At 44.9% G+C, this 18,256-nt stretch overlaps 1 protein-coding gene across 1 annotated transcript in view; it reads left to right on the forward strand.

Moving 5' to 3' along the window:
- Positions 1-18,256, forward strand: part of GRK7 (G protein-coupled receptor kinase 7) — a 69,446-nt gene that overhangs the window by 35,884 nt on the left and 15,306 nt on the right. Inside the window, exon 3 of the mRNA XM_084847208.1 lies at positions 11,518-11,789. Coding sequence (XP_084703334.1) covers positions 11,518-11,789 — 272 coding nt within the window. The remainder of the gene's footprint in view (positions 1-11,517; positions 11,790-18,256) is intronic.

Genomic DNA, 18,256 nt, shown 5'->3' on the forward strand with positions numbered 1-18,256 from the left:
GCATGGTCTGGGAGAACAAAATGAAGCAGGACATAGGCTGATAGAATTTTGCCAAGACAACTCACTGTGCATAACAAACACTGTCTTCCAACAACCTAAGAGATGACTTTATACATGCACTTCACCAGACGGTCGACACCGAAATCAGATTGACTACATCCTTTGTAGCCAAAGGAGCGGACATCTGTGCAGTTGGTAAAAACAAGACCTGGAGCTGATTGTAGTTCAGATCACGAACTTCTTATTGCACAATTTAGAATCAGACTAAAGAGAATAGGGAAGACCCACATATCAGTTAGATATGAGCTCACTAATACTCTTAATGAATATGCAGTGGAGGTGAAGAATAGATTTAAGGGACCAGATTTAGTAGATAGGGTCCCAGAAGAACTATGGACAGAAGTTCGCAACATTGTTCAGGAGGCAGTAACAAAAAACGTCCCAAAGGAAAACCAAGAAGGCAAGATGGCTGTCTGCTGAGACACTGGAAGCAGCCCAAGAAAGAAGGAATCATAGAATCATAGAATAGTAGGGTTGGAAGGGGCCTACAAGGCCATCGAGTCCAACCCCCTGCTCAATGCAGGAATCCAAGTCAGAGCATCCCTGACAGATGGCTGTCCAGCCTCGTCTTGAAGGCCTCCAGTGTGGGAGAGCCCACCACCTCCCCAGGTAATTGGTTCCATTGTTGTATTGCTCTTATAGTCAGGAAGTTTTTCCTGATGTTCAGCCGGAATCTGGCTTCCTGCAACTTGAGCCCATTATTCCATGTCCTGCACTCTGGGATGATCAAGAAGAGATCCTGGCCTTCTCTGTGACAACCTTTCAAGTACTTGAAGAGTGCTATCCTATCTCCCCTCAGTCTTCTCTTCTCAAGGCTAAACATGCCCAGTTCTTTCAGTCTCTCTTCATAGGGCTTTGTTTCCAGTCCCCTGATCGTCTTGGTTGCCCTCCTCTGAACCCTCTCCAGTTTGTCTGCATCCTTCTTAAAGTGTGGTGCCCAGAACTGGACACAGTACTCCAGATGAGGCCTAACCAGTGCTGAGTAGAGGGGAACTAGTACTTCCTGGGATTTGGAAGCTATGCTTCTATGAATGCAGCCCAAAAGAGCATTTGCCTTTTTTACAGCCACATCACATTGTTGGCTCATATTCAGATTGTGAACGACAACAATTCCAAGATCCTTCTCGCTTGTAGTGTGGTTGAGCCACGTATCCCCCATCTTGTAACTGTGCATTTGGTTTCTTTTCCCTAGGTGCAGAACTTGGCATTTATCCCTATTAAATGTCATTCTGTTGTTTTCTGCCCAGCACTCCAGTCTATCAAGATCACTTTGAATTTTGTTTCTGTCTTCCAAAGTATTAGCTATCCCGCCCAATTTTGTGTCATCTGCAAATTTGATCAGCATTCCCTGCACCTCCTCCCCCAAGTCATTAATAAAAATGTTGAAGAGCACTGGGCCCAGGACTGAGCCCTGTGGTACCCCACTCGTTACCTCTCCCCAGTTTGAGAAGGTCCCATTGATAAGCACTCTTTGAGTCCGATTCTGTAGCCAACTGTGGATCCACTCTGTTGTTTCATCTAGCCCACTTTGAGCTAGTTTGCTCATCAGGATATCATGGGGCACTTTGTCGAAAGCTTTGCTGAAGTCGAGGTATATGATGTCTACAGCATTCCCACGGTCTACAAGGGAGGTTACTTGATCAAAAAATGAGATCAGATTTGTCTGGCAGGACTTGTTTTTGACAAATCCATGTTGCCTTCGAGTAATCACAGCATTGTTGTCAAGGTGCTTCCAGATGGATTGCTTTATGATCTGCTCCAGAATTTTCCCAGGGATTGATGTCAGACTGACTAGTCTGTAGTTCCCAGGTTCCTCCTTTTTACCCTTTTTGAAGATAGGGACAACGTTAGCCCTCCTCCGGTCATCTGGCACTTCCCCCATCCTCCATGATTTCTCAAAGAGAATAGACAGCGGTTCTGAGAGTTCTTCTGCCAGTTCCTTTATTGCTCTAGGATGCAGTTCATCTGGCCCTGGAGATTTGAACTCATTCAAAGTAATTAGGTGTTCCTTGACCATATGCCTATCTATCTCAAGCTGCAATCCTGCCCCTTCAGCCTGTACTTCGCCTTTGCCTGGGGGGTCATAGACCCTGTTTTGGGAGAAGACTCAGCCAAAGTAGGAATTGAGCACCTCTGCCTTTTCTTAGTCATCTGTTATTGTTTTGCCATCCTTATTTAATAGCTGAACCACCATTTCTTTCCTCTGCCTTTTACTATGCACATAGCTGCAGAAAGCCTTTTTGTTGTTTTTAGCATCCCTTGCTAACCTCAGCTCATTCTCAGCTTTAGCCTTCCTGACGCCATCCCTGCAATTCTGTGCTATCTGCCTGTACTCTTCCTTTGTTACTTGGCCTTCTTTCCACTTCCTATATGTGTCCTTTTTTGTTTTCAGGTCATCCCTAAGCTTTTTGTGAAGCCACATTGGCTTCTTCTGTTGTCTTCCACCTTCTTGTTGGAATTGTTTGTGATGGTGCCTTGAGAATTTCCTTTTTTAAAAGCTCCCACCCATCTTGGACTCCTTTTCTCGTTAGCGTCGCTTGCCATGGGACCTTACTGATCATTGTTCTGAGTTTATTAAAATCAGCTTTCCTAAAATCCAGGGTACGCATTTGACTACACTCGGCTTTTGCTTCCCTTAGAACCAAGAACTCAAGTACAACATGGTCGCTTTCCCCCAGAGTTCCTGTGACTGCTACTTTATCCACTAAGTCATCTCTGTTGGCTAGGATCAAGTCAAGGATAGCCGATCCTCTAGTTCCTTCCTCTACTTTCTGTAGGAGGAAGTTATCCGCCACACAAGTCAGGAATGTCCTGGAGGGGCCATGTTTTGCAGAATTTGTCTCCCAACAAATATCGGGGAAATTGAATTCCCCCATTACTACTACATCATGCTTCCTTAAAAACTTTTCAAAAGTTTCATCCTTGTCTTCTCCTTGATTGGGTGGCCGGTAGTAGACTCCGACCACCAGGTTCCTTTTATTCTTTGCTCCATTTATTTCAACCCAGATGCTTTCAGTGGGGCTACCAAGCTCCTCCTCCTGTATTTCTGTGCAGAGATATGTATTTTTCACATACAGTGCAACCCCACCTCCCTTTCTGTTCCTCCTGTTCTTTTTGAACAAGTTATATCCTTCAATTGCTGTATTCCAGTCATGAGAGTCATCCCACCAAGTCTCAGTTTTACCTATCACGTCATAATTTCCCTCTTGTATTAAGAGTTCAAGTTCGTTCTGTTTGTTTCCCATACTCTGGGCATTAGTATATAGACATCGAAGACCATGTGCTTCATAGTCTGGCTTTCTTCCTACATGTGTCTGAAGACTATTATTGGGTGCTATCAGAGCTGTTATCTCCGTTGCAGTGCATGCGCCTACGTCCATTGTTACCCCCAACATTACATCTCCCTTCCCCGTAGGATTCAGTTTAAAGACCTCCTGATGAAGTTCTTCATGCTGTGGCCAAACACATTCTTCCCATCCTTTGTGAGGTGCAACCCGTCCCTAGCCAACAACCCATCTTCCAGGAAGTATAGCCCATGGTCCCAGAATCCAAATCTCTCTCATCGGCACCACCTTCGTAGCCAGTCATTCACCCGGAGTATTTTTCGTTCCCTTTCTATCCCTCTTCTAACTACTGGAAGGATGGATGAGAAAACTATCTGGGCCCCAAAGTTCTTGAGTTCCCTTCCCAAAGCTTCAAAGTCTGACGTGATCTCTTCGTAGCTCCGCTTGGCAGTATCATTTGTTCCCACATGGATGAGAAGAAAGGGATACCTGTCAGTGGGCTTTATGAGTGCAGGCAACCTTTCAGTCACGTCTCTAATCCGTCCTCCCGGGAGACAACATACCTGGCGAGTCCACGGGTCTTCGCGACATACTTGAGTCTCGATCCTACGCAGCAAGGAGTCTCCCACTACTACCACTCTTCTCTTCTTCTTCTTGTAGGCCTGGGTTTCATCGCCTCTGTTTGACTGACCTTCAGCCTCTTGCTCACTCTCATGCAGGTTCCCCTGTGATTCTTCCTCAGCAGGCTGTCCTCCAGTCTCATCCGCAAGTACCTGGAATTGGTTCCACAGCTCCACTGCTTCCACTGGTGCAGAGTGGTGTCTAGTTCTTCTTCTCCTAACTGTCACCCTTTTCCAAGGAGTATGCTCTACTCCATTTTTCTTCACCTCAGCATTTCCCACTGCCTCATCTTGCTGATGCTCTTCAAGCTTCTGGTCTTCCCTTTGCTGCTGTAGTTCCCCCATTCTGTTCAAGAACTCTTCGTGTTCTCTTATTCCCCGAAGGGTCGACAGTCGCTGCTCCAGTCCACTTACTTTTTCTTCCAGCAGCGTGATCAATTTGCACTTGTTGCAGGTGTAGGCCATGTTCTCAGGTAAGAAAACAAACACTGCACACACCTTGCAGGTCACCACCACTGGAGAGTCTTGTCCTTCCATAGCCTCTTTTCCCTTTTTGTGTCTAGCTTTGTGATTGTTCTAGACTAGCCTGTGCCTGCTCCTCTACTCAGTAGAGGTTAAAAGCAGAGTCCCACTGGTGTGGAAGTGTGCGTTACAAGACAAATAAATGGGAAAAAGTTAGTTAAAAAAAAATGTTAGGGGCCTCCCCCTTGACCTCCCCTGCCGAACTCCCCTGGCCAACTCCTGTTTGCTCCCCCTGTCCGCTGGCTCTGTTCGCTCGCTCTCTGGGAGCTTGCCTGCTTCTGTCATCCCTGGACCAGCTGGAGCAGCTTGCTCTGCTCTGCTCTGCTCTGCTCAGCTGGGAGGCAGGAAACAGACAGAAAGCAAAAGGCAACAGTGATATGGGGAGATATGCCCAATTAAATGCAAAATTCCAGAGGTTAGCCAGAAGGGATAAGGAATTATTTTTAAACAAGCAATGCGCGGAAGCGGAAGAAGATAATAGAATAGGAAGGATGAGAGTCCTCTTCCAGAAAGTTAGAAACATCGGAGGTAAATTCCAGGCAAAAATGGGTATGATCAAAAACAAAGATGGCAAAGACCTAACAGAAGCAGAAGAGAGCAAGAAAAGGTGGCAAGAATATACGGAAGATCAGTATAGGAAGGATAATAATATCGGGGATAGATTTGACGGTGTGGTCAGTGAGCTAGAGCCAGACATCCTGAAGAGTGAGGTTGAATGGGCCTTAAGAAGCATTGCTAATAACAAGGCAGCAGGAGATGATGATATCCCAGCTGAACTGTTTAAAATCTTGCAAGATGATGCTGTCAAGGTGATGCATGCCATATGCCAACAAATTTGGAAAATACAAGAATGGCCACCAGATTGGAAAAAATCAACCTATATCCCCATACCAAAAAAGGGAAGCACCAAAGAATGTTCAAACTATCGAACAGTGGCACTTATTTCACATGCCAGTAAGGTAATGCTCAAGATCTTGCAAGGTAGACTCCAGCAATTTGTGGAACAAGAATTGCCAGATGTACAAGCTGGGTTTAGAAAAGGCAGAGGAACTAGAGACCAAATTGCCAATATCCACTGGATAATGGAGAAAGCCAGGGAGTTTAAGAAAAACATCTATTTTTGTTTTATTGACTATTCTAAAGCCTTTGACTGTGTGGATCATAACAAATTGTGGCAAGTTCTTGGTGGTATGGGGATACCAAGTCATCTTGTCTGCCTCCTGCGGAATCTGTATAACGACCAAGTAGCAACAGTAAGAACAGACCATGGAAAAACGGACTGGTTTAAGATTGGGAAAGGAGTACGGCAGGGTGTCTACTCTCACCCTACCTATTCAACCTGTATGCTGAACACATCATGCGACATGCTGGGCTTGATGAAGCCAAGGCTGGAGTTAAAATTCTGGAAGAAACATTAACAATCTCAGATATGCAGATGATACCACTTTGATGGCTGAAAGCGAGGAGGAACTGAGGAACCTGATGATGAAAGAAGAAAGTGCAAAAGCTGGGTTGCAGTTAAACCTCAAAAAAACCAAGATTATGGCAACCAGCTTGATTGATAACTGGCAAATAGCAGGAGAAAACGTGGAGGCAGTGACAGACTCTGTCTTTCTAGGCGCAAAGATTACTGCAGACGCTGACTGCAGCCAGGAAATCAGAAGACATTTACTTCTTGGGAGGAGAGCAATGACAAATCTTGATAAAATAGTGAAGAGCAGAGACATCACACTGACAACAAAGGTCCACATAGTTAAAGCAATGGTATTCCCCGTAGTAACCTATGGCTGCGAGAGCTGGACCATAAGGAAGGCTGAGCAAAGGAAGATAGATGCTTTTGAACTGTGGTGCTGGAGGAAAATTCTGAGAGTGCCTTGGACTGCAAGAAGATCAAACCAGTGCATACTCCAGGAAAGAAAGCCAGACTGCTCACTTGAGGGAATGATATTAAAGGCAAAACCGAAGTACTTTGGCCACATCATGAGAAGACAGGATACCGTGGAGAAGATGCTGATGCTAGGGAAAGTGGAAGGCAAAAGGAAGAGGGGCTGACCAAGGGCAAGGTGGATGGATGATATTCTGTAGGTGACGGACTCAGCCTTGGGGGAGGTGATGGCCGACAGGAAGCTCTGGCGTGGGCTGGTCCATGAAGTCACGAAGAGTCGGAAGCGACTGACCGAATAAACAACAAAAAGTCTGAAAATAAGCTATATTTGGCAATTGTTGCTGATTTTCAGTCACAAATCAGCTATAGGTTTGCTGCCACTGCAGATTTCAGCAATGCGGTGGTGGTGGTGTGGGGCTGCAGGAGCCACACTGGGCAGGCAGCAGGGGTTGCATGACCCTCATGGGCTGCATGCAGCCTGTGCACTGTGTGTTGCCTACCCCTGGTGTAAAGGAAGGTCTTCAACCTATTTCTGAAAACCTGCAATGAGCTATCCAAGTGCACTTCCTTAGGAAGAGGCTCGGGGGGGGGGGGGGCTACTGCAGAGAAAGTCCTGGATCTAGTGGCTACACACCAAGCTAACGTTTGTGTTGTTGTTGTTTATTCGGTCAGTCGCTTCCGACCCTTCATGACTTCATGGACCAGCCCACGCCAGAGCTTCCTGTCGGCCGTCACCACCCCCAGCTCCCACAAGGTCGAGTCTGTCATCTCCAGAATATCATCCATCCATCTTGCCCTTGGTCGGCCCCTCTTCCTTTTGCCTTCCACTTTCCCTAGCATCAGCATCTTCTCCAGGGTGTCCTGTCTTCTCATTATGTGGCCAAAGTACTTCAGTTTTGCCTTTAATATCATTCCGTCAAGTGAGCAGTCTGGCTTTCTTTCCTGGAGTATGGACTGGTTTGATCTTCTTGCAGTCCAAGGCACTCTCAGGATTTTCCTCCAGCACCACAGTTCAAAAGCATCTATCTTCCTTCACTCAGCCTTCCTTATGGTCCAGCTCTCGCAGCCATAGGTTACTACGGGAATACCGTTGCTTTAACTATGCGGACCTTTGTTAGTGAGGGCATGCAAAACAGGGCCTCTCCCAACAATCTCAGAGTTCAGAGGGGAATTTAGGGGAGGTGCTCTTTCAGATTATTTAGAGCCCAGCCCATTTCAGTCTTTAAACATTAAAAACAGCACTTTGAGTTGAGCCCAAAAACTAACTGGCAACCACTGGAACTATTTAAGAACTGGTGTTGTAAGGTCTCTCTGACCGGTACCACTTAGTCACCCCATTCGGGACCAGTTACAACTTCCAAACTCTTATTCAAAAGCACTGGAGTACCAGGTTTGAGGTTACCTGGGCATGCATTATGATTTCTAGGTCCCTGATCCCCAGAAGCGGGCATAGTGGGCACACCAAACAAATCAAGCCACACAGCTTCAGAGACTCCACTGCCTCATTGGGATTTGAAGAAACAAGAGACATATTGGGGTATTGACACCAAGCTCAAAATCCTCATAGACCTCTCCTAGCAGGTGGATGTTCATATTGAACAGCACAGAAGACAAGGTGGAAATTAGTGGGCAGCTCCCATGAGGGAGCAGCAGTCTTCCAACAGCAACATCTGCCCAGCAGTTGGAGAGAAACTACTGCATACAGCAGGGGTGCACAACCTTTTCGACCCTGAGGGCTGCAGCCAGTGTTGGCTGGGGGGGGGCACATATGTGCACACACACATTCCGCCCCACATATCTCCCCTCCCTAGGATGGAGGTAACAGTTTCTCCCATCCCCCAGAGATCACCAAGACTGCTGTTTCTCTGCTGGTACAAGCAGCGGGGAAACAGTGGTCTTGAAAGCCAGGGAACAGTATTTTCCCCCCAGCAGCCCAGATGATCAGCTGGGCTGTTGGGAAAAGTGCATGGGGTTGTGCCAGCTTCAAGGGCTGCAGGTTGTGCACCCCTGACATACAGCAATGCACCTTCCAGGTGAGGCTTTTTTTGTGCGGGGCGGTACAAAATAATTCATTCAAAAAATTATTCCGATGAGGCTTTTATCATGCAGTCATCCTGCTTCATTCATGGAATTTTATGGGCAATCCTGACGACAATATCTTCCACTTGTAGCCCTCCAATGTTTTCCTACCACTTCTGTCTTTTTTCTTGCCACAAAAAATCTGTTAAGGAGGAAAAGACAGCATAACTGCACAGCCTTTTATGCTAGGAGCCCTTTGTCTAGAAGCATCCTTTCTCTCAGTGCTGATGGTACCCTACCCCCAAACCGCCCAGATAGTCTAGAAAGATGCCAATATCAAAAGCCATTGAGAAGTTCAGGAGGTGGTGTCCCTTATAGGGAAGCTGGAGGAATTTGTGAATTCCTATGCAAAATGACTTAGTCTGCCCCTCTTGGACTAATGTGAAATTAGCTATTCACTAGATTTTGCATTTTTCTGAATGTTGCAGTGCTGTTCTCAGCAGTTTAATCTTATCAAAACACACACACTTAAATATGTATGTTAGAGGAAATGCAGTTGTAAATACATATTTATATATGTATTTAAATATGTACGCCAATATAACTTTTTAAATCCACAGGTTAATGAGGAAATGGGACAGAATTATGGGTAAAAACAAATGAAAGTGATTCAGACAGGAAGTATTGATTTATTATGGGTTGGACTGAGACTTAGTCATACATACAGGAAACCCCTTGAAATCAAGGGGACTTAAATTACTCCTATTGTCTTCAGTTGTCTACTCTGTCTGCTGACTAGCTGCCATAGGATTGTGCCCTTAATAATAATAATAATAATAATAATAATAATAATAATAATAGGATTGTGCCCTTGTCCAAACCCGGGTGGCATGGCTTGTTTGAGGGGGAAACAACCCCCAAAGAACCCTACATGACATGACAAACGGTGCCCAGGCAAGAAATTAGGGAAATGGCACCTGGCACACACTAGGGATTAAAACAAGCCACCATGGTTTATTTGATTGTGCAAAGTGGCCCTAAGTATGACTAAGAGCATCTCTACACCAGCCTAAAATCCCGCATTTAAAATAGGGCTTTCTGCTTCCGTTTTAAATGCAGGATCACGACAGACTCCCTTTACACACTCTTCCTCCCCCACACCCCCGTTTCCCCCCTCCTTTTCCCCCTTATCTGAGTCTTCCATATGATTCATTATACAGCTGCTGTGGTCTAGCTCCTCTTATTGTGAGTTTTCCTCTTTTCATGAGAGAACTCAGGCAGAACTCAAGTGCTGTAATTTCATAGCTCATTATCTCTGAGCTTTAAAAAAATGGAATAAAGGTCATTTAGTGCAGGAGATGCCTTGGAAGTTGACGAATCATCTAAAGGACCTGCAAACTTCTGTAAGTAACCAATCTCAGTAGCAGGATAAAAGCTCAGTGTGAAGAAGCCCTAAGTCTCGATCCAACCCTATTTGTTCAAAATACTTTAGGCTGCCTTTTAGGATGCAAAACTCCCTCAAGTCAGCTTGTAAGATAAAAACAATTCAACAATAAACATCAGAATGATAATAGAACAGCCATCCCACCCCCAAAATACTAAAACCAAAAACAATTGCAGTCAGAACCATCAGCAGTCCTGAAAAAGCATGACTCAGGAGAAGACCAAGGAAAATAAATGAGTTTTGAGAGTAACCCATCCTTAGTCCCATGTATTTAACAATTAAAAACACATATGCAGGTTCACTTCTTTGCTTTCATCCTATGGCATTCCAGGCACAGATCCAGATATCACGAAGAAGTGCAAATGATACTTTGCACCAAGATACTGTGTACACTAAGAGAAAACTTTAAGTCTTCCAAGCTTTTGCTCCATTTATTTATTACTAGCAAACAGACCTGGCTTTGTACAGGTTAAAATAGCCCTTAGATTAATAACATGAAGCTTTCAAATAAACTTACATAGCTGTCAGAATTGGACACATTGTGCCTGCCTTGTCTGAGTAAAGTTATGCCTACTGGCACCCCTAGACACAGTACTTGCCATGGTCCACCCCTATAGCCCCCGAAGGGCAGGGTCTGTCCACTCCGTTCTACTGAGGGGAGGCAGGCATATAACTCTGTCCCTTGGCCTGCTAATCACCCCTGCCTTCAAAATGTATGGACTAGAAAGCTATGTGCTGGTTGTGGAAGTCTACTCCAAGTGGCGGAAGAGATTACTGCAGCCTTCAACCACATGGACACATTCAAATTGTTTAAAATTAATGTGTTCAAAAACAAAAACAAAGTAGCCCTCAGGTGCATACCCCCAGAGTCCCCTTGGTATGTATATAAAGATTCAGAAGTCTAGGTTTCATGGTCTTGGTGCTGTCAGACAGACAGACAGGCAGACACAGAACAGAGTGTTCACACAACAAACTAACCCACACTGAGTGGTTGAGTGTGCGTTGTTGTTGAACCGTGGCTTGTTTGTTGAACTGTGGGTTAGCATGTTGTCTGAACCAAGGACTTTTTCCACAGGGTGGCTTGTTAACCATGCAGTGTGGCTTATTAACCACCCAGAATCCAACACCAAACCATGGGTTCTCAAGATGGCTTGTTCGAGCAATATAAGCCATGCTGCATTGTTAACAAACCACCCTGTGGAAAATGTTCAGACAACACAAACAAACCTTGGTTCGACAACAACCCACGCTCAACCACTGAGTGTGGGTTAGTGTGTTGTATGAACCTGGTCAACCTCTGTTATTATTATAGATTTGCTTGTTTCACTTGTATTGCATTACCATCCTTCCTCGAAGGATCTCAGAGTAGTATTTAAGCATCTCAGCAACTCATTAATGTCTGATTAGGGAATATCTTATAAGAACATGTTAAATGAACAAATTTCTGCAGATTCTCCTAATAGTATAAATTTATTATGTCTTCTAATCAGCAAGATTGAGAGGAAATAGATTCCCCATATTTTTCAGTTTAATTTGCAAAAATTATTGTGAAAGACATAGTTTTCAAGACCAAAAACTAAATCCAGTTCTATGTGATTCATCCAAGGAATCTACTTGTTCCTGTTTGAAGACATTACTTATTAGCATTACCATTTGTTAAAGCTATCTGTTTGATTATCACAGGCTGGAACTAATGGATACATGGCTCCTGAAATCCTAAAGGAACAGAGTTACTCCTACCCTGTGGACTGGTTTGCTATGGGATGCAGTATTTATGAGATGGTTGCCGGTCGAACTCCGTTCAAGGATTTCAAAGAGAAGGTCAATAAAGATGAAGTAAAAAGAAGAACCATAGAAGATGAGGTGAAGTTTGAGCATGCTAATTTTGATGAGCCATCGAAAGATATCTGTAAATGGTTCTTGGCAAAGAAACCAGAAGATCGTTTGGGAAGCAGGTATTAATGAAAGTGAAGTACAATGGTCCTATAGAGTTTTCTAAGATGGGTTATACTAGAGAGCTTCTAATATCTCTCATGCTATTTGGGCACATCTCCTTGGGTACAGGGAGAGCTTGACCATAATGATCCATGCTCTGCGAACCTTCCAGTAGGCCTATTGTAATGTGCTATACATGGGTCTGCTCTTAAAGATGACTGATAGGCTTCAGCTAGGACAGAATTTAGCTACCAGAATTTAACTGGTACAGCCAGGTTTAACTGGTACAGCCTGGTACAATTGCACTGGCTGCCTATTCACTTCTGAGTCAGACTCAAGGTGCTAGTGTTCACCTTCAAAACAGAACCCAGATATCTGGAGGAATGCCTCTTCTCATATCAGTCTGACCGTGTCTTCAGGTCTTAAGATCGTTTGCTGAGGCCCTGCTCCAAGTACCTTCCTTATCAGAAGTATGATCAGGAGGGGGCTTTTTCAGTGGTGCCACCCTAGTTTTGGAATACCCACCCCTCAAGGAGGCACACGTGGTACCTACTTTACAAGCCTTCTGATGCCAGGTAAAACATGGCTGGCTGGGGAATGCTGGGAGTTGTAGGACTTTTTTGTCTAAACATGCATAGGTTTACATCCTAAACCACTTTTATTGATGTAGGCATTTAAAATTGTTTATAGTAACTCTACATTTTTGCAGTTTTATTTGCTGCCTCTTATTATGATATTCAGACTGTTTTATTTTACATTGCCCTGAAATCTGATCTTGATGAAGAGCAGTATAAAAATATTTTAAATCAAGCCATAAATCAAAACACTGTTCATACAGTCTAGAAAGCAAAAGAGAACCTGCTTAAACTGAGCATGCATTCTACCCAATTGACATTATCTATTCTCACTGTAGACTGATTTACAGACCAATCCTACGGCGGCCGGGTGGGGAGGGTCCATTGTGGAGGAACTGCCACATCCAAGTCCCACTGGGCTTGCCCCAGCCAAGGCAGAAGATGTGTGTGGGGGCTTTTCCTGCCTTTTCCTCCCTGCCAAAATCAGAACCCTAACAGCAGAGGGGTGACAGCAGCAGAGGTCTCCGCCACTGCGATGAGGAGGCCTCCGAGATGGATCTCCTCTGACTGTGGATCTCCTCTCTGCCCTCAGACTGGGAGTTCTGCAATTTGCACAATATCTAACGGCCCCTTGGATGACCTTCCAGGGACCCCATAGGATTGCATCCTTAAGCTTCATGCGTGAAAATGCCTGAAATGTTTCCTTAAATTCAGTGGAGGCTGGTGGGTCCTATGTCAGTGGGACGGTGAATTCACTCTGGGTTTCAATCAGAACTCTAAAGGAGCTATCCAAGGTGCTGAACCCATTTTAGGGACAGGTTTTTTGCACCTTGGATAGCTCTTTTAGAGTTCTGACTGGTTCTGACTGAAACTCAGAGCGGATTTACTTCCCCACTAACATAGGAGCCACCAGCCTCCACTACTTAAACTGGATTGAAATCAGGAGACTTGGCTTTAGTTGTGTAGTGACACGTTGCCACAGACTAAGTGCAGGGATATTTTCTCAGGGCTGACATGCTTTCTTTTAGAAACCTGAACAAGCTCATCTCCAATGGTTTTTGTGGCTCTGTAACCTTTAAAGAATGGGAGGAAGAGGAGATTTTCCATAAACATTATCCTTTCCGGAGGGTGTAATAGTTAATTAATGCATTTTTAAGTGACGTTTGCCTTATGCTTAGCTTTTTTAATGAGGCTGAGCAGCACAGCTGCGCCTTCCTGTTCCTGGCTGGTGGAATGCAGAGATTCCTGAGCCATTTCAAATTATTTTAGATCCCATCTTTCTTTTTGTTTCCCAAGGCCATCCTAGTGGAACCTCTTTTTTGTTTTGTTTTTAAATGAGGAGGTGCATCTGCTGAAGCAGTAACTGGAGAATAAATAAACCCTGATTAGATACATGAATCTTGAAGTATCATAGAATATTCTGCAGCTTCGCTTTTGTCTGTGATTGCTGCATGGTAGGCATATCTTACTACATTTGAAATCTGCCCCATGATATAGCAAACAGTGACACTGTGTTCCTTGTGCTGTCCAGGTTATCTCCTGTGGCCACTTACACATCACCCAAAAAGAGGACAAAAGAGGAGACAGATTTTTATAAAATGTGCAAATGTATAGGTATAGATGCAAATTTAGAAACAATTACTATAATTTAAATAGAAATACAATACATCTGACGAGAGTGGAAAAGACTGTGGGCAGGTGAGCTGTGTGCCTGCTCCGTCTGCTGTCCAGGTGCCAACTGTTGACACCGGGCAACTTCAAGCTCCCTTCATAGGGTTCTTCTTCTTTAAGCAGGACTTGGACTGGACAGCCCTTCAAAGAGAGGATGCCTTCAAATGGAGTGATCTGGTTTCTGAAAACAACAGATGTTGTATTTGTCAACTTGGAGGGGGAGGGGTTGTGATCACACCAAGCCATTGATCACATTTATCAACTAGTGCCTCTCTCTCTCTCCCTCTCCCTCCTCCTCTCTCTCTCTCTCTCTCTCTCTCTCTCTCTCACACACACACACACACACACACACATACACACACCCCCTCACACACCCCCTCACATGCACATACACCTTCCCTCCCTCCCTCATACACACAGACAAACACACACTGCCTCCTCCTCTCTTTCTCACACACACAGTCCCTGCCTCCCCTCCCTCTCCCTCACATGTGCACACACACACACACACCCTCCCTCCCTCCTGCCCCCTCTCTCTCACATGCACACACCTTCCCTCCCTCCCTCCCTCCCTCCCTCCCTCCCTCCCTCTCTATCTCTGTCTCTGTCACACACACACACACACACACACACACACGGTCCCTACTACCCCCTCACATGCACACACACCTTCCCTCTCTCCCTCATACACACAGATAGACACACTGCCTCTCTCTCTCTCTCTCTCTCTCTCTCTCTCACACACACACACACACTTCCTCCCACACCTCTCATATGCACTCCCTCCCTCCCTCCCTCCCTCATACACACAGACAGACACACAATGCCTCCCTGTCTCTCTCATTCACACACACACACACACACACTCACTCCCTCCCCCCCCCTCACACACACACACACACACACTCCCTCCCTCCCCCCCCTCACACACACACACACACACACACACACACTTCCTCCCACACCTCTCATATGCCCTCCCTCCCTCATACACACAGACAGACACACAATGCCTCCCTGTCTCTCTCATTCACACACACACTCCCTCCCTCCCCCCTCACACACACACACACACACACTTCCTCCCACACCTCTCATATGCTCTCCCTCCCTCCCTCCCTCCCTCATACACACAGACAGACACACAATGCCTCCCTGTCTCTCTCATTCACACACACACTTCCTCCCTCCCCCCTCACACACACACACACACACTTCCTCCCACACCTCTCATATGCCCTCCCTCCCTCCCTCCCTCCCTCATACACACAGACAGACACACAATGCCTCCCTGTCTCTCTCATTCACACACACACTCCCTCCCTCCCCTCTCTGTCTGTCTCTGTCTCTCTCACACATACATGCATGCACACGCGCGCACACACACTGCCTCCCCCCCCCTCACATGCACACATCTTTTATTTATTTATTTGATTAAAATATTTCTTGGCCACCTTTCAGGGAAGAAGCCCTCCCAAGGCGGCTTACAGCAATAAAATACATAAAAACAGTTAAAATATTAAAAGTGATAAAAACATAAAAACAATAAAAACAACAATAAAAGCCAACATTAAAACCAGCGACAATGTTAACAGCAGTAACAGCAACAATAGCAATCATATCACAAGAAGGCTAAGGTAAAATAATAGGTTTTTAAGGCCTTCTCAAAAGTCTGCAGTGATGGAGCATGGCAGTCCTCAGATGGCAGCTTGTTCCAAAGGTGTGGGGCCACTGCAAAAGTCTGCAGACCTTCCCTCCCTCCCTCTCATTCGCACAGACACACACTGCCTTCCTCTCTCTCACACACGAGTACACACCCTCCCTCTGTCTCTCACACACACTGTGGGGGGGAAGGAGGAGCAGGAAGGTATACAGCAGGAAGGAGAAATCTGTTCAACCAGCAGTTTCCATTCTGCTGGCTGATGGGCAGCACTGGATACAACCCACTGACTGTTACCGTATTTTTTTTTATTCCCTCAAAGCTAGAAATGGGGAAACTGGCCTTTATTGTGAAAATAGGGGACAACCATCTCCTGGCCTCTAGGGCATTTTGAAGGAGTCCAGCAGGGGGAAGAAAATTGGCGTAACTGTCTGTGCACAGGTTGCATTAGATAATTGCCCAACAGCAAAGGCTGTGCTTCAGCTTGTAGGCTCCTTGCAAAATACAACACAAAACCAAGGGACAGGCAAGGGTTAGAATCATAGAATAATGACAGGGAAAGTTCTGGCAAATGCCGTCACATGCCTTCATATGTATTTGAACCTTGGTTACAGCGGATAAGCCAACTGTCCTGCAGAAAAAGTGGGTTTGGGGACGGGTTTTGGAGGAAGGGAGAATGATATGGCACTATGTATATCCCAATTCAGTCAGGAATTCTAATATGTCTGTAGGATTTGATTTTCCCCCTTTCACTCTATGAGGAAACAACCAGTTCTAGTACTCCATGACAGCTATGCATTTTACTTGAGATACAAATAAGTTAGGCAACTTTTCTTGCTCCCATTCTGTCAATTAAAGCGAAGACAAGCATGCAAGTTTTGCTTTTTCAGGCCACATACCATAGAAGCATGGATATATACAAATATATGCTATAAATACTGTAGTCACTTCAGCTACGTTGCCAGCCTAATCACAAGCCCCGGGTCCCTCCGTCTCTATCTATATTTACTCACAGTTACATCATACTGTGTTCAGGTGTGATAACTGCAGTCCTAAGCACCGCTACTGGGGCGTGAATCCTATTGGGGTGAACGAGCGTTACTTCTGAGTAAACATGTTGAGGGTTACACTGAACATCTTCCATCCTAATTGGGAGTAAGAAGAGCTACTTACAAGTAAACATAACTATCCTGTTCACATTTGCTTGGGTCTCAGTAAACAGTCATAGGATCAGTTTGTAAATTGTACGGGGGAATCCAGTACAGCTATGAGTTTGACTTTTGAGATGCACATTTAAGAGTACTGTGTAAACTAAGCTTCCTCCTCATCCTCCTAGGACAGGGGTGGGCAACTTGGGGCCCTCTAGATGTTGTTGGACTGCAACTTCCTTCAGCTATAGCCAGCATAGCCAAAGGTGAGAGAAGATGGGAGTTTCAGAGCATTTCTACACCAGCCTAAAATCCTGCATTTAAAAGAGGGCTTTCTGCTTCCATTTTAAATGCAGGATCACAACGGACTCCCTTTACATGCACTTCCTCTCCCCTTTCCCCCCTTATCTGAGTCTTTCATATGTTTCATTACACAGCCACTAGATGGCTTTTCCTTTGTCACGGAGGGAACTCAAGCGGAACTCAAACACTCTAATTTGATAGCTCATTATCTCCAATCTTTAAAAAAAAATGGAATAAAGGTCATTTAGTGCAGGAGACACCCTGGAGGTTGACGACGTCATCTAAAGGGCCCACAAACATCCGTGAGTAACCAATCTCAATAGCAGGATAAAAGCTCCATGTGAAGAAGCCCTCAGTCCAAAAACATCTGGATGGCCCTAAGATCCTTCCCTGCCCTAGAACAAGGTGAGAAAAGTCAGTGCTGGCTTTAAGGAGCAATCAAACTGTTACTCTATGTGGTAATGGTTTTCACATGTTGCCGAAATTGTCCCCCTTCTTCCCGTAATTTTTGTTTTTGGTTAACTTTTGGTTGGAGTTCATCAGTGTCAGTTTAGTTTCAATTGCTCCTCTTTGTTGTTGTGATTTTTATTATTATTGTAGTTCTCAACAGCTTTGAGTACTGGGGTGGGGGAGGTCTATAAATATTTAAATAAATAGACAAAAGAGACTTTTGAGGCTTGAAAACTGGCAGCGTCTTGCACAGAAAAAATAGTTGATCCAATCAGAGGTGTTGTTATCTAATAATCATGCCTAATTCTCTGTGACCAATGGGACAATACTCTCTCATCTAAATGAAACCTACAGATAATGAATGTCAAGCAGTACACAAGCAAGGTAAGGTAAAAGTAAAAAAAAATAAAAAATTTGCCACTTCTTCTCCAAAAGATTCCTGAAGCAGTAGATAGAAGGTTAAACTAACCAGGAAAATAACCTTGCCCTCTATGTGAAGACTTGTTTTTGTACATCTCTTAGAAATTTCTTTAATTTCTTTATGTGATTCATAAATATTGTTAAATAAATAAATAAGAGTTGGGTCCAGGATATTTCTCCCACTAGAGAAGGGTTCTGCTTCCGGAAGGTCCCTCCTTTGATTTTTGGGGAACCTTCCTCCCTGCCCCGGCACCGCAACT

Source organism: Heloderma suspectum, chromosome 3 (assembly GCF_057233095.1).
Source record: "Heloderma suspectum isolate Gila_16-S chromosome 3, 16-S_ref, whole genome shotgun sequence".
In the NCBI taxonomy this organism is placed as follows: Eukaryota; Metazoa; Chordata; class Lepidosauria; order Squamata; family Helodermatidae; genus Heloderma; species Heloderma suspectum.